The sequence below is a fragment of the Xenopus laevis genome, chromosome 9_10L (assembly GCF_017654675.1).
Source record: "Xenopus laevis strain J_2021 chromosome 9_10L, Xenopus_laevis_v10.1, whole genome shotgun sequence".
NCBI lineage: Eukaryota > Metazoa > Chordata > Amphibia > Anura > Pipidae > Xenopus > Xenopus laevis.
In genome coordinates, this window is record NC_054387.1 from 89,661,307 (window position 1) to 89,681,435 (window position 20,129).

General features: G+C 37.5%; 2 protein-coding genes across 3 annotated transcripts in view; one reads left to right on the top strand and one right to left on the bottom strand.

Moving 5' to 3' along the window:
* carf.L (calcium responsive transcription factor L homeolog) overlaps positions 1-1,260 on the bottom strand; it is a 32,274-nt gene extending 31,014 nt beyond the window's left edge. The window contains exon 1 of one of the 2 annotated variants that reach the window (XM_018236166.2): positions 1,237-1,260. Coding sequence is in view for 1 of the 2 variants with exons in the window: in XM_018236165.2 (XP_018091654.1) it covers positions 280-304 (25 nt within the window). In the remaining variant the exon portion in view is untranslated. Of the gene's footprint in view, positions 1-279; positions 415-1,236 lie in introns of those variants that run through there. The other variant, XM_018236165.2, reaches the window with a different exon arrangement.
* On the top strand, positions 455-20,109 carry wdr12.L (WD repeat domain 12 L homeolog). Its single transcript, XM_041576435.1, has 13 exons — positions 455-594; positions 2,461-2,555; positions 3,828-3,922; positions 7,597-7,703; positions 9,448-9,563; positions 10,726-10,880; positions 11,507-11,552; positions 12,767-12,852; positions 13,391-13,531; positions 15,143-15,248; positions 16,245-16,377; positions 17,427-17,499; positions 19,597-20,109. Exons 1-13 carry the CDS (start codon positions 554-556, stop codon positions 19,672-19,674), a joined length of 1,272 nt encoding a protein of 423 aa, XP_041432369.1. The 5' UTR covers positions 455-553; the 3' UTR covers positions 19,675-20,109.
* The last annotated feature ends 20 nt before the right edge of the window (positions 20,110-20,129 follow it).

Sequence of the window (20,129 nt, forward strand, 5' to 3'; positions counted from 1 at the left end):
GGCGGAAAGCAAACCCGAGATTTCCGGAAGCAATAGTGTTTGACTTTAATGTATGAGTTTTGGAGTTGCAGATGCACGAATTAAAGATTAAAATAGATTGGCTCTCACTGCAACGTGCTGCTGACAGATGTAAGAACAATTTTGTCTGTGTTTGGCAGTGTTTTATGTAAAGACGCTGTTATCCAGCTGTGTAACTACTGCAACCGCGCCTTTACATCACGATTGCTGAATAAATAAATTGACTTTTGCGACTCTTCGGACATAACTAAGAGAACTTACTAAAGCAGATGAAACCCCTCCACATCTTGACATATCAGTTTTCTCACTCCCTACATTCCGGAAGCGCGCTCTTACTTCACTACAATGCGCCTTTAATTCCAGACCTAATAGTGGCTACTTGGCGTGATCGATGTGTTCGGAGCGCAGGACTTCTCCTCGCAGACACGTGGTTGGCTTGCAGTGTTCAGTTGTTGCGTTGGAGAGTCCGCTAGAGTTTGCTGCACCCCAGTAATCCGTGTTCCCGGCTCGGACTGGTTGAGAGACGGGTTTTGCCATGGCACAGATCCAGGCGCGCTTCTTCACCGAGAATGAAAAGTGAGTATGACCCTGAGCTCCATTAATCACATCCTCGGAACTGGAAGACTGAACACTCGTTCTCATTAATTGGTGTTTCTATTCCAGCTTCCAACTGGGGGTCACTGTCTGACCCCCATCTGAAACAAATGCTCTGTAAGGCTACATATGTATTGTTATTGCTACTCCTTACTCATCTTTCTGTTCAGGCCCTGTCCTCTTCATATTCCAGTCTCTTATGCAAATCAATGCATGGTTGCTAGGGTAATTTTGACCCTAGCAACCAGATTGCTGAAATTGTAAACTGGAGAGCTGCTGACAAAAAGCTAAACAAATCAAAAACCACCAATAATAAGAACATGTCTTAGAATATCACTCTACATCATACTAAAATTTCATTTAAAGGTGAACAACTCCTATAACTCACCCAATGAGGTCTGGGATATATGTGGATTATTATGGGAATAATGACCATCTTCTCAGTAACTGCTGTCAGGATTCCCTTGCTATAACATTCTGAATTCAGTAACTATTACTGTAACTATGGCATGCACTTGTGATGCCAGCCGACACATTGTCTTAAAGGAAAACTATACCCCCAAAATGAACACTTAAGCAACAGATAGTTCATATCATATTAAGTGGTATATTAAAGAATCTTACCAAACTGGAATATATATTTACATAAATATTGCCCTTTTACATCTCTTGCCTTGAGCCACCATTTCGTGATGGTCTGTGTGCTGCCTCAGAGATCACCTGACCAGAAATACTACAACACTAACTGTAACAGGAAGAAGTGAGGAAGCAAAAGGCAGAACCCTGTCTGTTAATTGGCTCATGTGACCTTACATGTGGTTTGTATGTGTGCCCAGTGAATCGTACGATCTCAGGGGGCGGCCCTTATTTTTTAAAATGGCAATTTTCTATTTATGATTACCCAATGGCACATACTACTAAAAAAGTATATTATTATTATTATATTATTCATTTACATGAAGCAGGGTTTTACACATGAGCTGTTTTACTCAGTATCTTTTAATAGTGACCTACTTGGTTTGGGGGGTATAGTTTTCCTTTAAGTATGTGCTAATCATCAACATTATTACAGGCAATGGCATGTAGGGGATTTTGGGTGCTTTGGCCACCTTTTCTCATATATATTTATTTTTTTATTTATTTATGGTTTAGGGTCTAAACTGATTGGCTTCTATGAAGACTGCTTAAAATGCTTGTTGGTTTGATTTAGGATTCAATTTCTTTAAAAAAAAATCACAAATGCTTAAATGAGCAATAAGGGCAATTTTAGGTGTTTTTAATAATGTTTTATGACACTCTGATGTCACTTTTTAAACCATTACTTTTTAACTTTTTGGTTGTATGCCACATTAGTTACTGCAATACCTGTATGAGAAGTAGAGTAATGAATATAGATTTGTCTCAATCCTTATCACTGTATGATAAGGAGCAGTGGATTATGAGGTTGAAGAATCTAAGTAATGGCACACATATTCTCTGCTGGCAAATATGCACTAGCAAACAATAGCCCATCCACTGTCTTTTTCTCCCTCTTTATGTGTGCACTGACAGACACTGTATCAGCCTATCCACTCACAGACAAAGTTGATTTTTCAATGATGGTCTGATTTAATCCCTGTCTGGTGTACACACGTAAAGAAGGTTGAAGGCAGTGGATTGACTTTTATATTCCAGTGCAAAAAACATTATAGTTAATGTTTTATGACTTGGGATATTAACATGTCTGGCTACAACTTCACAATTTCACAAAAATCATTAATTTTTATGATACATGTAACATGCACTATTCACAATAAAGCATATGCTGATTTCTTGAACAATATTAATTCTTGGCCCCTTCAATTTAAGGTACAAGGTCGATGATGTTCCATTCTCCATTCCGGCTGCCTCAGAAATTATAGACCTTAGTAATCTCATCAACAAACTGCTTGAAACAAAGAATGGTAAGAGACTTTTTTTCCCCTAAGATCTAAAACATAACAATGATGTTTTAATATTAAAGTAGAATATCCTGTCCCACCTCTAGATGCTTCCCATCCAATTGGAAGGTTGATCGAGCAGCCTATGGCTGATGTTTGTGTTGTTAGGCAGTGATTGCTCAGTGACCTGTAAATTCACACCAATGGACAGCTTTCCATATATATATATATATATATATATATATATATATATATATATATATATATATATATATATATATATATATATATATATATATATATATATATATATATATATATATATATATATATATATTCAGCAAGGAAGATCCGCACTCTCAGGTCTTAAGTAAAAATGTAAAAAATGTTATTGTTACATACGAGACTGACGTTTCGGCCTCCTCCAAGGCCTTGGAGGAGGCCGAAACGTCAGTCTCGTATGTAACAATAACATTTTTTACATTTTTACTTAAGACCTGAGAGTGCGGATCTTCCTTGCTGAATATGTATTGATATTATTGATACTGCACCTTGGACTATTTTTCGAGAGTGCTGGCTACCTCGTGGACTATATATATATATATATATATATATATATATATATATATATATATATATATATATATATATATATATATATATATATATATATATTCAAAGCACAAATTCAAACACTTATGGATGTATGTATTAAACTTTTTGCAATGCAGAAATGTATGCCTTTTATTCCTTTATGTAGCTTTTGTGGAAACTGTTTAGAGATCACTTCCACCAGTGGAGGAAAGATCGAGAATTTTATAGTTAAAGTGTTTGTAATGAAACTTATAAAAGTTATTTTGGTTCCAAAAGAGTACACCACTTTCAAGAATGCTTTTATTCTTATTTTTAAATTTTTTTTCCCCCTGTTAACGACTTGTATTAATTTTCCTATGAGCAGTGCTATGGTCCTACATTCAGTGTGTGTTGAGCGCAACTTATCAGTACTATCACAATGTACAACAACATTTTCACATATGTAATTGGTTTGCAAGATTTTGCAATGGGCCATGTGTATCTAACAGAAGAATGCCTCATGCTGTAGATCTGAGCACAAATTAAAAAAACAAACCATGTAACACTTGGGGTTTTTAAAACTGTTAGTGAGCATAGTTCATCACCATTTATGTTTTTTAGACATTGAAGTGAGTTTCGAGTTTTGAGTAAAGAAATGTTGCCTGGTCTAAGCATGTTGTGTTTATATTATTTATATTTGTTTATATTTTTGCAATTATTCAGATGAGCAGAAACCTGTGGAATTTGATTTCCTTATCAAGAGTCAGTTCCTGCGGATGCCACTTATCAAGCATATGGAGGCAGAAGGAATTTCCACAGTAGGTGATATAGTATTGCAAAAGCAAGCATTACCTGTGGGCCTTGTAATATTTCAGTATACTGGGTCATCTGTGATCTCTTAAAGGAGACATTTTGTGTAAAAAAACAAAAAGTGTACCAGTGCGTTATACTCATTTAGATATCGAAGAATTGTGCTTAAAAAAGAAGTTTTAGGTTGCTTTATTGAATATTTTTGCAAAAACCCTAATCTTCCCTTACACTTCCTGCTCCCTGAATTCCCAGGCTGTGCAGAGGAGCCAGCGACTCTCGGCTCATTGCACTGAAGGATAGGAACCAATCAGCAGCTAGCAGGACCTGATAGGGAACTGAAGCATGTCTTTGCTTGTGTGACTGCAGGGCTGTGATTGGCTGTCCCCCTCCTACTGTGCTTCTCACAGGGACCGTTAGGACACACCCACCCCTCATTTGAAACTGGGACCAGTGAACATCTACAGGGAGCTCCAATAAAGGGGCTATTTTTAAACGTGATATTAATTTTTAGCACAATGTAAAAGCAACACCATATATTACCCATAATTGCCTACAAAATTAGGGATTGTTCAATCATCCTAAATGTCTACTTTAAGATTCCTTGTACAAAAGAAATTAATTACTTGATTCCCTTAATCAGATTGTGCAGAAATAACTGGCTGACTGCTACAGAGCAGCCTACTTTTATCTATTACTATCATCAGAGCACTGGTCTTTGCATGGTAGTACAGGGTAGGGAAAGAGCTATGGTTTTCATGTTGTAGTAAAGTACAAGTCTTCAGGCTACCCAATACCTGGCTACTCCTTATTGGAAGATGCTGTTAGTATCCATAAGCTTATATGGATTTAAGTATCTCCAATGCTTTATTAAATTATAGTTACTTTGTAAAATGTGACAAAACGTCAACATAACATAATCTGTTTAACTCTCACAGTTCAACACTAACAATAGACAATCTAGATCCAGCGGGCAAGTAAAATATAGATGGACGTAAAAAAAAAACATAGATGAATGAGCAGGTGTTTTTAAATCAGCAGGTGTTTTTAAATCAGCATGGTGGTGCTGCTCCCTTCTGAATTCCCCCGTATGGGGAATGTTATTACAGAAAATTGTTTCCATCAGACGCAATATCCACGGTTTAAACGTTCTTCCAGCAATCATTAGATACAGCTAGGGAAGGTTGTACATATGAGCTATAACTTTGTCTGATTATACAGGTATGGGACCTGCTATGCAGAATGCTGGATAACAGATCTTTCTGCAATTTGGATCGTCATACCTAAAGTCTATTAGAATATAATTTAAACATTAAAGGGATCCTGTCATCGGAAAACATGTTTTTTTCAAAACGCATCAGTTAATAGTGCTACTCCAGCAGAATTCTGCTCTGAAATCCATTTCTCAAAAGAGCAAACAGATTTGTTTATATTCAATTTTAAAATCTGACATGGGGCTAGACATATTGTCAATTTCCCAGCTGCCCCAAGTCATGTGTCTTGTGCCTGCACTTTAGGAGAGAAATGCTTTCTGGCAGGCTGCTGTTTTTCCTTCTCAATGTAACTGAAGGAGTCTCAGTGGGACATGGGTTTTTACTATTATGTGTTGTTCTTAGATCTACCAGGCAGCTGTTATCTTGTGTTAGGGAGCTGTTATCTGGTTACCTTCCCATTGTTCTTTTGTTTGGCTGCTGGGGGGGAAAAGGGAGAGGGTGATATCACTCCAACTTGCAGTACAGCAGTAAAGAATGATTGAAGTTTATCAGAGCACATGACTTGGGGCAGCTGGGAAATTGACAATATGTCTAGCCCCATGTCAGATTTCAAAATTGAATATAAAAAATCAGTTTGCTCTTTTGAGAAATGGATTTCAGTGCAGAATTCTGCTGGAGCAGCACTATTAACTGATTCATTTTGAATTTTTTTTCCCATGACAGTATCCCTTTAAATAAACCCAATAGGCTGTTTTTGCTTCCGATGAGAATTAATTATATCTTAGTTGGGATCAAGTACAAGGTACTTTTATTATTACAGCGAAAAAGGAAATCATTTTAAAAAATGTGTATTATTTGATTATAATGGAGTCTATGGGAGATGGCCTTTCCGTAATTCGAAGCTTTCTGTATAACTTGTTTTCGGATAACTAATTCCATACCTGTACCACTTTGTATTGACGGATAAAGGCTGTAAAGCTTCTTATAAATGTTTTGTTCTTTCCTTTGATCTAACTTATTGAGCTGCCTTTTATCTAATCTCTACCTAGTTTAGCCTTGTATTCCTGCCATAAACCAACAAAGTCCTTGCTACAGTAGAATCAAATAATAATTATGAAGGCATTGTATTAATTTTACAGAGCATTATATAACTTTACCCTTTAAAAGACAGTCCAGAATCTGTGTCTCTATTCTGCCCAAAAATTCCAGGGTGAATCATTATTGTGTTGAAGAATATTGCAGACTAGATTGGGTTTGCTTCATTCAGTGAAGGTACAGAGAAACATGGCAGTAGTTATAACTGTTTGTATTCATACCTGTGATGATGGCAATGCTGCAGAACCAAGCTTAGTAGAACCACTCCTGAGGAGTATATTTCTGAAAAATAGGGCAAAACCTAAAATGTAAGTAACCATCCTTGGACACAGCCTTAGTTTTCTAGGGGGTGTTATTCCTGGGTAAGATATTTAGTAGAGAGTGGAGGTACAGAGGGTGTGTAGACTTTCCGTAATACACCTCCTTGAAACTGCTCCTTTATAAATATGTGGTTACATGGTGCATAATTTAAAAAAGTTGCTCAATTTATTGGAGCTATATATGAACATTCTCCAGTCTTGTGACAGACCTTACATGCTAATAAGGAGAATTCTGCACTCTGTTACTAATCAAAAGTGATCCATCCCTGTCATGTTTGTTTTTTTTTCCCTTAGTCTATATGGACACACAAATTCTGGTGTGTGTTTGATAAGTCTTTGTTAAAGAGACGGGCACTGAACTCCCATTGTCGTGTGCACAGAGACTGATGTACATAGTTAAAAGCACGAGTTTAAATTGTGCTGACCCAGTCTAAATGTATTAAAGGACCAGTAATATCAAAAAAAAATTTAAAAAAAATTGTTAGTACACATCAAAAAAAAAAACACCACCACAAATTATAATTTAAAATCACAAAGCCTTTATTAAGAAATAACTTACAGAAACTGCACTTCCTGTCCTGTACAGAAACGGCGAAAGGGTGACCATCGATGCTGCTGGGCTCGATTTCATTGATTTACAGCTCCCTCCACCGCCTCCACTACCACCGCTTCCTCCAGTGTCCAGGTGGGCGCTTCTCATCTATAGTGCAGGAGGAGGAGGGGGCCCGAGCAGTCACTTCATCGCATCGCAGACATGAGGCATCCATCTTGCTCCTTCACACGCTGTCAGTAGAGTAGCCAGGGAGGAGAAATCGAGCCCAGCAGCATCGATGGTCGCCCTTTCGCCGTTTCTGTACAGGACAGGAAGTGCAGTTTCTGATGTGTACTAACGATTTTTTTAAAAAAATTTTTTTGATGTTACTGGTCCTTTAAGTTAAATACTGATCCACTTTCTCTATTGTAAAGACTTCTCATATTGATGGCTATAAAACAAGGGACAGCACATTCATCTGCATAATGGCTACTGATTTGTCCCAATCTTGTTTTTCTTTTTAGGAAGTGGTAGTTGAAATAGAATATGTTGAAAAGATCACAGCCCCTCAGCCTGAAGAGTGTATGATGCACGATGACTGGGTGAGCTCAATTGCAGGCACTGACGAATGGTAAGTGCTTTTCCTGTCAACAATTAATACCTCTTTGTCAAGTATGATGTGTCTGTATAAATAAGAGAGAGAAACATAATGCAGATTGTACGCAATCAAGAAATGATCCCAAACTAGCTACGTTTGGGACAAGCAGCATATGGTTATTATTCATATACTGTAAAGGTGAAAAGCACTAAAACCTATGCATGCTTTAACAAAGATATTCACATTTAGACACAATCCTTAGAATCTTGTGGCAAATTTCAATACGCCCATTCAGCCTACTCTGAATAGTGGGCAGTTTGTGGATAGAGTCAGAGGAACCCTACAGCTTTCCTAATTGCAAGGTTTCCTAGGGAGTTACACTGTGGTGGCAATTCCAAATTACATTTTTTTTACACTTTTATTACACTTAAGGCTAAGGCCACACTAGGCGATAGCGCCGCGATTTGACTCGCGGCGACTTTTCGCTGCGACTTTTCGTCGCGACTTTTAAGCAATCGCTGGGGAAACTTTTGCGCTGGCGTCTATGGGGAATCGCGTAAAATCGCCAGCGTAAAAACACACGCGGCGATCTTTTCTCTACTGTCGCTCGAAATTGCCTCGCTAGGCGATTTCGAGCGATAATAGAAAAAAGATCGCCGCGTGTTTTTACGCTGGCGATTTTACGCGATTCCCCATAGACGCCAGCGCAAAAGTTTCCCCAACGATTGCGGCTTAAAAGTCGCGGCGAAAAGTCGCCGCGAGTCAAATCGCGGCGCTATCGCCTAGTGTGGCCTTAGCCTAAGTGGACAGTTCGGTCAATTAAAGGAAAACTATAAAATGGCAATTTTCTATTTATGATTACCCAATGGCACATACTACTAGAAAAGTATATTATTATGAAGATGGTTTATTTACATGAAGCAGGGTTTTTCATATGAGCTGTTTTATGCAATATCTTTTTATAGAGACCTACATTGTTTCGGGGGTATAGTTTTCCTTTAAGAAGAACTGCCCTGAACATTAACATGCATTAGCTTTTTATGCCTTTAGAGAAAGGAAAACTGAACACGTCACAAACATCACATCAGTAATAAGCATCAATACTTCCATGACCATTTAAGGACAATTTATCACCCTGTTTGTCCGGTGTGCCCTTTCTCCTCAGATGGAACTTGCAAGATCTACTGTTTTCTACTGGCCCCTTTCTATTCTAAGTTTATCTACTCCAACATACCTTTCCTGCTCATTGTGTGTGATGTGGTTTTATTGCTGTCTAGAAAGTGATAGACATGTAGGCGTTGCATGAGTTCAGGGTAGAGGTTAGAAAGTTTATCTATAGGTCACAGAAGTAAAGCTAACCTAAGAAATTTCCTTGAGCAAAAAGCAAGAATTAATAAGAAATTTCCTTCACATACACCAGTGAACTAAACTCCAATACCGTTACAAAAATGTTCTGTGTACAACTTGTGCACAGTTCTCCTAAGCAGACTTTAATGTCCTAAATGAGTGCCCACAATTATAATCGAATTCTGGAAAACAAATCACAGCATTGTGGGTAAAGGCAACTTGCATCTGAGTATTTTGCACATAGCATTGTATTAATACATGTGGCCTTCTGTTGTCTATGGTACTGAAGATTATAGCTACAAATATACAAATATATTAAATATGTATTTCACTAAATGGCAGCTGATTTACGTAGCAGATTTTTGCTAGCTGCAGGTTATTGTGTTCCCCGTACTGTTCAGATTCAAATTTCCATTACTTGTATTCTTAGGATTCTTACAGGTTCTTATGATAAAACCTGTAGAATTTGGTCTTTAGAAGGGAAGACCATTATGACAATCGCAGGACACACGGAGGCAGTAAAGGATGTGGCATGGGTGAAAAAAGGTAATTGTCTATCTTAATAATTCAGTTTGGAATAATAAAAGAGAAAGATTAACATAAAGCTATGGTACTCTAATGTTATGGCTGAAAAACAGTATTTTAAAGTTGCAATCTAATAACAGAGAGTTAAAGGAGAATTAAAAGTCTAATCACTGAGGGGGGATTATAATTGTTTACCTGATACCCCAGGCAGGTGCTCCTGTTTGCTAAAACGTTACCAGCCTGGGGTATTTCTCTAGCCGTCAACTGTCGCCATCTTGGTTGACTTATTCCATCTTCTCTTCTTTCTGGTCTGGGCAGGCTCATGTGCAGTAGAGTAGTCACTCTGACCCAGACTAATACATATCCCGCAATCTGAACCCAGTCATTACAGTTATTTCTATGGACCTAACACATTGGTCTAAACTCCCTTAAATGCTATGTGGAAATATAAACATCTTCAAAGTTATATGCCAACCACATTTGGGGTTTCACATTTTTCTCATTACTAAACTTGTTTTAAAAGAAATGAACAGTATCCTATTATTGTTTATACGGAACAACAAATCTCACAGAAAGGCTTGGGGCAAATAAACAGCATCATATGAGAACCGAGGACTAATACTTGCAAATCTGCATTTTTTTACTATTTGGCATGACCATTGTATTTTTTGTATCTCTTCAATCCTTACAACTCCTCCAAGCTTGAAATTGGAATCAATAGAGGGCTTAGCCAACTTACCATATTGCCACTTGAATATACCAAATCCCCCTCTATAAGTTGTAGCCTAGTTCCTCTAACGGGCATTTCTCATTTACCACATCTCAGGTACCTACAGGACTTTATTTTCTGTCCCTAACAAGGTATCAAATACCTGGGAGATCTAATATCAATATATCTAATATCAAACTCGTTCTTTTCCTATCGTGTCCAGAAATGCAAAAATCTCCATCCCACCCTGTATAGATGCATACAATTAATGCATGCCTTTAACAGAATGTAGAACTGCAGTATCTCTTCTTTGCTAAAAATTTTAACAATAAAAATCATGACTGTATCCCTTAATTTCCATGTAACAAATATGAATGAGGTTATTTAAATTCATTGTAGCACTTCACACACACACAAACTTTTCTACAGTTGACATATTATATGTCTGTCATTTGGCCAAATTCTTTCTTGCAGACAGTTTGTCCTGCCTGCTTCTGAGTGCTTCCATCGACCAGACCATTCAGCTGTGGGAGTGGAATACAGAGCGCAATAAAATAAAGGCCCTGCATTGCTGTCGGGGTCACGCTGGCAGTGTTGATTCCATAGCTGTTGATGCATCAGGAACTAGAGTAAGTAAAATTGTGGTAGGGTTGGTACCGGTATATCAATAGGATTGTGATTTAGCATTAAGTTGCTTTTGAAAGCTGGTCCTATCAGGGACACAAAGAATAAACCCCAGCTTTAACTGATTCCTGTGGTTAAATGATGGAGGATAGGAGAGCTGACAGGTAGCCGGTATGAACATACACATGTTACATCACAGATTAAGTAATACCACAATGGTAAAATTGAAATACTGAACTAAAAATAAAAATTTCCACCTTACGCCTAATCAGATGGGCAGGATATTCTCTCTGTGTTTTGTGATCATGGCTTTTACTCAGTCATTTCCTCTTTACAACTGACTAAGATGCCTCTGTACACTTTTTTTTTGCTTTTCCCATAGGAAAGCTAAGATAAAAGAATCAATGCTAGACAAATAATGGATATATGGGCAGGCATTGTGTGGTCTTTGGTCTGATTGACTTTCTTTTTGTTTGTGTGGCACTGCATGGCCAACATTGTGTTGTGTGCCAGTGTGTGATTGTTATTGGATCAAACTATGTGATATGAGCAGCCAGGGCTAAAGAATATGTTATTCTAGTGAAATCTAGGTATTCAGTATATGCAATGTTCATGTTTCTTTGCTTTCTAGTTCTGCAGTGGATCTTGGGATAAGATGTTGAAGATATGGTCAGCAGGTTAGTGCGTTTCTCCATATATATGATTATCATTGTCTATTTGGCATAGGTCTCTGTTTCAAAAAGGTTTTTTTTCATAAAACAAATCCAATTGGCCTTAAATGTCCTTAGTATATTAATATACTTTTTAAGTATTACAGACCAAAACTGCATGTCATATTCTATATGTGGGATTACTACCTTTCTAAGGGGGAAGAATGACCCTTTCCTTCCCTGAGTCTGTCAACATTGCTTTATAATACCCTAGATGCACAACCTTACACAAATCAACATTGAATGGCATCTACATTTTAGCTGCCAGTCTACCAGCTTGTCCAGACCCCCCCGCAATAATGTCAAATCCTGAATGCAAACAATACATTGCTTCCAAAAGTTGCCAAAAATCTGATTAAAGGGTTATTGTTATTTAGCTATAAATTCAGCAGCTCTTCTGTTCACAATTTTAGCAATGTGGTTTCTAGGGTCCAAATTACCCAACAACCATGCATTGATTTGAATACGAGACTGCAACATGAGTAGAAGGCCTGAAAAGAGACACAGTAATAAAATGTAGCAATAAAAACACATTTGTAGCCTTACAGAGCATTTGTTTTGATATGGGGTCAGTGACCTCCATTTGAAAACTGGAAAGTATAAGAAGAAGGCAAATAATTCAAAAACTATAAAAAAAATAAGTAATGAAGGCCAATTATAAAAGTTGCTTAGAATTAGCCATTGAATAACATACTAACATTTAACTTAAAAGGTGAACCTCCCCCCTAAACAATTGCCTGGGGATGGTTGTTATGATTGTTTGGTGTTCATTTTTAAAAAGCAGTGAACAATGTGCTGGAGAATTTAGAAAAGCATTCAGGAAAATCACATATCAATTTAATTTGGGGCTGGCTGTCTTATTATAGGAGGATGGTACAATATAAAAACATGTAAAACAATCCCTAACTATAATAGATTTACTTTCTAACATGAGGGCAACCTCTCACACTTTCTAACAGACAAGTCGAGTTTAGGTTTAACATTTTCACAGACACATTCTGGTGTTTCAGGAGAAATAAGATAATGACCCTTTAATTCTACGCATTTTGTCAATAAGCCCTTGTATGGTCTTATTTTTTGTAATGTAGAAATAGCCGGGGAGAATTGGAAGGACACATAATCTGTAAATTACTTTTAATTTAATAGCCCTGCCTTTATTCAACCTGTTTTTGTCTCTTCAGTTCCATCTGAAGAGGAAGATGAATATGAAGACACATCTGACCGTCCTAGAAAAAAACAAAAAACTGAAAAGCTGGGGCTAACAAGGGTATGTTGGATATATGTGATTTGATTTAAAGAGACGTTTGCCTTGATTCATTCTTGGTATCTTGTGGAGGGACCTAACATTATAGTTAAAGGTGAACTTCTTCTTTAAACCCATTGTCTAATGCCAGTTTTTATTTATTAAAGGCCTTCTGGTTGGCACCCAAGCTCTTGGTACTGTAGGTGATGTGCATACTGTAGGATTTACTCTTAATATTGTCAGATTTGAATGCACATATAAATGTAGGTAAAATATTACAATTCATTTTTTCCCATTGTAAATAAATATCTCTGTTTTTGTTGCTGTGCAACAGTCCGTTGTAAAAAGGAATCCATGACAATAAACCAAATAAATGTATGAATTCAAAATGGTACTGCTTCTAAACTGTGGAATATTTTCTTGGGTTCATGGATTCATCACTAATTGTGGGGTGTCTATTTCCGCCACTTGCGATTTGCTACTTGTCATTTTAGTAAATTAACAAGCAAAACTTCCTGAGAAAATTGCTGAACTTCTGCAGCTTTTTTTTTTTCTTTCCTAGATTCCTATTGTGACGCTCTCTGGGCATAGCGAGGCTGTCTCATCTGTACTGTGGTCTGATGTCGATGAGATTTGCAGCGCTTCATGGGATCACAACATCAAAATCTGGGATGTTGAAACTGGAAGTGTTAAAAGCAGTTTGGTAAGATTCTTCATGTTGAAGTCGTATGGTTCTGAAATTGCTTTGATCCCGTGTTTGTCACCCCAAAAGTGTGCAGTCTAAAACAATAAACACAGGGGATCCGTCTGTTTCTTTGAGCTGTGTAATAGGTGGGTGCTTAATCATTGTCTCCCAGTACTGAGCACCAGCGTGTTCCCTTATTGAAATTGATTGTGCCTGTGAGACATTGGGGCTCTTTTATAAACATTGGGGAAACTTACCTCATGCATCAACCGATAGCAGCAAATTGAATTTGGGATGTCACTGCTCAACCTGCATCTGGCTGAAAAGACTATCACTGATTTGCCAGTGATTATAAATGAGTGCCATTGTATCCGTAATTACATTGACCAGATTATGGCTGTAGAACACAAAGGTATTTCTTAACTCTTCTATTTCAATAGCGTTTGCTTAATTCTCTATACATAGCCAACCGAGCCACATCTAAAATATCTGCGTGGTTCTGGCATGCAGAGTGTAGTGCCTGATTATAGTACAGGAATGGGACTTGTTATCCAGAATGCTCTGGACCTGGGGTTTTCCAGATCACAGATTTTTCTGTAATTTGGATCTTCATATCTTAACTCTACCAAAAATCATGTAAACATGAAATAATCCCAATAGGCTGGTTGTGCTTAAAATAAAAATTAATTGTATCTTAGTTGGGATCGGGACAATGATTATTTGGATAAAATGGTGTCTGTGGGAGATGTTTTCTCCTTTTTAACAGATAGAAAACTTCTCCGATAATCCCCCAGTGCTAGGTAAAACTCCTTACTCCCTTTCCTATACATGCAGGGTGAGATATATACTATGTATCTATTTCCATATCTATGTTGATACATTAATTGCCATTGTATTTCCTGGTTCACAGCTTGTTACTTTGTTTCATCGAGTTAATGTAGTGTATGAATTTTGCTACTCATATTTTTTATTTCATTGAATGTATAAGGATCTTAATTTTTTTCACGGACTATTATTTACTTGGATTTTTTTGCAATTCTTTTGCATTAAAACATGTTTTTTTACTCCCATGGACTACATCTTTATTCCACATATTTTCTTTCTTTATTATATATATATATATATATATATATATATATATATATATATATATATATATATATATATATATAGCTTGTACTGCCTTAATCATTGTACATTTTTTTCATTATGTATGCACATTTTTCAATTGATTACTCTATATATATATTTTTTGTATCACGGGTTCCATATGATTGTCAATAGGGAGTGGCCCCTAAACGTTGCACTTCCGCACAGAGAATTAAAGCAAGGGTTTCCCTGCAAATTAAAGATTTGTATGCCAGTATCTTTGTTCTATTGATTACCAGGAAGTTGCCAAAGCCTCCATTACTGAGCACCGGGCTACAATTGTTGTGGTTGGGCGCCTAATCTAACCTGTTCCAGTGTCTATGGGAGGTGGCCTTTCCTTAATTCAGAGCTTTCTGGATAATGGGTTTCAAGATAATGGATCCTGTACCACTAGAATAACAAAGCACCATACACAATATTTTGCTGCAGTCTCCATGAGAATATTGTGCTGACCATGACTCTCATACTCTCATTCATTAGGTAGGAAATAAGGTTTTCAACTGTATCTCCTACTCGCCTCTCTCCCAACGTCTGGCATCAGGAAGCACCGATCGACATATCCGTCTTTGGGATCCACGTTCAAAAGGTTAGCAGGAGGCACTGTCTTTATGAAGTATGTTTTCTTTGCGTATTCTGTACGCTTGCATTGGGAGACAATATACCCTGGGCCGGCCATGAAAATTCATATGCACTGTTTACATTTTGGGGTCTCGTGCATAACATGTTTGTATATCAGGTAATGAGCTATTCAAAAGACTTGTGAAATTCATATTTATGGTTTGCATTTGTACCCACATATTTATAAATGTGCTCCTTATAAAGGCAATGGCACACTGGGAGATTCAGACATTTCAAACCTGACACTTTTTGTTCTCTAAGGGACCTGGAGAAATAAATAAGCTTGTGATCGGTGCTTTTTTCCAAGTACTTGAAAAAGCACTAGGCAATTGCTGTAGAGCTGAATGGAGGCCTGGTTTTTGGGGTGTTTTCTTCTCCTGCCAAGCTACTATAAGTTGTAGGAAATCTTGCCATTTGCCATTGCCATTACAGAGACTAGAAAATTAGATGCTATCAGGAAATAATAAGGCTCTAATCTAACAAAATCATAAACCATAAATTTTGCATGATTAAAAAAATAGGCAAAATGTATGTTTGGCACTGTTGGGGGCAGCACTTCAAGGAATCCTGCAATAATCACGACTGCTTCTCAGAGCTAAGCATGGCACCTAAACTGTTAAATACAGACAGGGGCAGCCAATGAAACAAAGTGAGTGGGTCTGGACCTGAGGGGAAGAATTGTTCAGTTCAAAGGGCCAAAAAAAGGTCAATTTAAACAGGAATTGGAGTGGGACAGGGGAGGAAGAGAGAGAGAGTGTTATATATTTACTGGCATATATATTGTTGGTAAATTTCTAATCCCAGCTCTGGCCTTGGCTGGTATTTTCCCATCTAGGCCAGTAGCATACCGGCTGGGTATCAATCCATCAGCATAAAAGGCACAGATTAAAGTGATGTATATTAAAAATTAATACACGTCTGTTTGTCTCACCATTTTAAAATGCTATATTTTAATGCTTTGCAGATGGATCCCTAGTTCTTCTCTCTCTGACATCACATACAGGTTGGGTGACCTCTGTGAAATGGTCTCCCTCTCATGAGCAGCAGATCATTTCTGGATCTCTTGACAAACTTGTGAAGCTGTGGGACACTAGGAGGTAAGTGGCTTCTAATGTTGAATTGTGGAAGATACATTAGGACTGTGCCAAAAGTCATTACCAGAGAATGAGTCTGAAGTTAAATCAGACTTATTTTATCCAGCTCTTTCTAGAACAGATGCATAGGTATATATACAAACTTAAAGATTATAAAATATTTACAACCTACAATTAAAATGGATTTAATCTGTATAGGTCTTGTGCTGAACATCCTTTTTATCTATTGTTTGTTATAAGATATATAGGTTATTTCTTGATCTGAACAAGGCAAACAGGGAAATGGAGGCCACTGCATGCCTGGATTATTAGATTCCCAGTACACACATAACCCCCCTGCACAATGTACCGTGCAATGACCAAGCATGAAGTTTGTTTTCCACTGTCTAGCTCAAGTAATAATAAACTATGATTAGCTAAAACTGATTTACCAAAAAAAAAAAAACATTCAGCACAAGCCCTATTCATCGCACTCATGTTGAGCAAGCTGATACTGTACACTTGCCCTTCAACACTTTGTAATTACACTTTTATAACACAGTATTTAAAGGGCAAGTGGGGGTAAAAATAACTGCACACCTTTCCTTCCTTGCATTTTACCTGTATATAGTGTATTTGCATATATACATATAATATAATTTGCAGTTAAGGAAAGGTCCACACAATATTAGACTCATTTTCAAAAACAATATGGCATTATGCAAATTTGGTGCACCTATAGTAGCAATGGAATGTGAGGAGTTGCAGCTCTCTTGCTTGCCTTTGCTAATGCCTTCCAAAGGGATGGAACGGTTGTTCCCTGGCATGCTCCTAGCGTGTGCCTTGATTAGGATGCATAAGCCTGCCCTGCAGTGATGAGGGGACACGTTATTGAGCCCTGTACTTTTCTGGATTAAAGATACGGTATAGATTGCACAACTTTCCCAGCTGAAATGAAGGCTGCTTTATAACTGTACTAGTGAAGCCCACCTTCCTTTATCCACTGTATGGAAGTCTTATGTGTTGTACTCACATTTGGTATCGCATTCTTTTTCTTCTGTCTCTCCTAACAGCTGTAAGGCGCCACTTTATGACCTTGCCGCTCACGGAGATAAGGTGCTAAGTGTTGACTGGACAGATGCAGGGGTAAGAATTCCTGAATATCTCTTCATTTTTATTTAAAGGACAAGGAATGTTAAACTAAAGAAGTAGCTAGAAATGTTGTACATTATGTTTTTGGCTTCTGTACCAGCCCAAGACAACCACAGCCCTTTAGCAGTAAAGATCTGTCTCCAAAGATGCCCCAGTAGCTCCCGATCTTTTTTTCTGCTGATTCACTGCACATGCTCTGTGCTGCTGTCACTTACTGAGCTTAGGGACCAACTCACAATATACAGTACACAGATAATTGTCACAATAAAAGGCTGATTATTAATTAATATGGATAATTACTGCACAGAAACCAGTGCAATTAGCATCAGAATTTAATAATCAGCCCTGTAACATCAGCTTATATTACAGGCAAACCTCATTTTCTGCTTGATAATTCAGAGCCCACTGAGCATGTGAGTGTTGCAGACACTTTCCAAGATGGTGACCCCCTGTGACAAGTTTGAAGTCCTGGATCATTGCTGCTATTGACAAGCTGAAACTTTAGGCTGGTGCAATAAGTTCAGTATATAAAATATGGCATTTTTAGCCACATTCATTTTTAGGGTTTACTTCTCCATTAAGGACTTAAAATACTTTTTTTATTCACTTTACTTCATTGAATAGCACATTAGCATTCATAGATCCAAAATACAAGTATCACACTTGTATTTATAGGTCAAATATGATAGTGTTTTAGCGCCCAGATAAAAGCCTTTTAATTCTCACTTGTATCCTTATTAAGTGGTCTTTCAAGTACACCGAGACCCCCTAGTTAATTGCGTCCTACCACATATGATATATAGTTGAGGGTATATTTTCAGAGCCTTTTTAATGGTCCCATATTTGTAAGCGGAGGAATAGCAAACTGCTTTGCTGAAGCACAACCATGGCAACGGCTTCTGTGCACTCTTTGCTCTGTAGGTGCTTGTGATGAATTCCTTAGTTATATGCAACAGAACAATGCACAATGAGCTGCTACCCCTCAACCTACTTACAAATTGTTCTTGCATTTTTCTTTACCTTTCTTGTGCTATCATTGAAATGTGATAACATGGGAAAAACTTCTGCTGGCATCTTTCAGTTTATCAGTGTGCAAAGGCAATGGGAAAGCTGTGCTAGAGGAACCTTCTTCACCTGCCTCTTATTCTTTCTTCCACCAAGTGGTGGATCAGACAAGAAGTTTATTCATACAGTCACACAGTAGTGATGTGTGTGTCAGGTGGTTCAGGCTCCTGCCAAAAATTTGTTTGCAGGTTCAGGTTGAGAGCTCCCTTCCTTTCACACTGCCGGCTTCCGGGCCATCAACTTATAGACTCGTGCCTGCCCTGCCCCTTTTATGATGTCACCATAGGGTGGGCTCAGGTCTATAAATGGAGGGGATGGAGTGGGCTGGGCCAGAAAAGAAAAACTCGCCCATGCACATCACTAATACACAGCATCCCTGTCAGATGTTGGAGCAGTACAACACTTAGGAGCAGATTTATCAAGGGTTGAATTTAGAATTTGAAAAACTATAAAATTCAAAAAGACCAACCGAAATGAAATCAAAGCTTTTTTTTTTTTTTGCCTGAATAGGTCTTTCGATTGAATAGGTCCGTTTTCAGTTGAATTCGAATTGTACTAGGAGGTCCCCCATAGGCTAAAATAGCAATTCAGCAGGTTTTAGATGGCAAATGGTTGAAGAAGTTAAAAATTTTGAAATTCGGATTTTCAAATTTTTTTCGAATCGAATTTGGACTATTTCCTAGTCAAAGTACACAAAAATTAGCTTGAAATTCGAATTTTTTAATTCTAATTTTCACTTCAACCTTTGATAAATCAGCCCGTTAAACTATATATCATATGTGGTAAGAAGCAGTTAGATGGCATTTTAGAGATGACCGCGCATCCAGGGATCACATGGATTGTTTTTTCTGCATCATATGTCAGCAGATGAAACTGGATGCTAAAGGGGATCATTTATGTACAAGTGCAATGAGCAGTTTCAAGCACAATCTTCATGTGACCATTTCCCCTTCAGGGGCAAACGTGTGTGACTGTTGTGAGGACATGAAACATATGAATTAACCACTGTTTTAATTCTCTCTCCAGCTAATACTGAGTGGTGGATCAGACAACAAGCTTTATTCATACAGATACACGGCATCTCTGTCAGATGAAGGAGCATGAACGTTACATTATATCTAAGGGCTGTTCAGAAAGCAAATCATCAGTGGTGGAAATGGAGTTTTTTTTTTTTTTTTCTGAAACCTTTTGCAATTCTGTTTGTCCTGTTCAGGAATATAATTTGAATGGTTGGCATTTAAAGAGTTATTGTTTAACAGGTTTCATATTCACCATTTAAATGTACATTTTTATGTATATTCTTGAAAATTGACATTCTAGTATAAAAAGGATTATACTTTGTAAATATTTTTTTTTTATTCCAACACCTCAAATAAAGGATTGTTCCTTGCAATTGTAACGGGCTAAAATCTACTTAGACTCTTATTTTAATTTACCCAAACAGATTTTCAAAGGTTCTGCAAAATAGATATGTTATGTTTTACTATATCATGTTTTGTATTCATCCTATAAAAAATAAATTATGCATTTATTTCTTGAGTTACTCTTCCTGGCCTAGA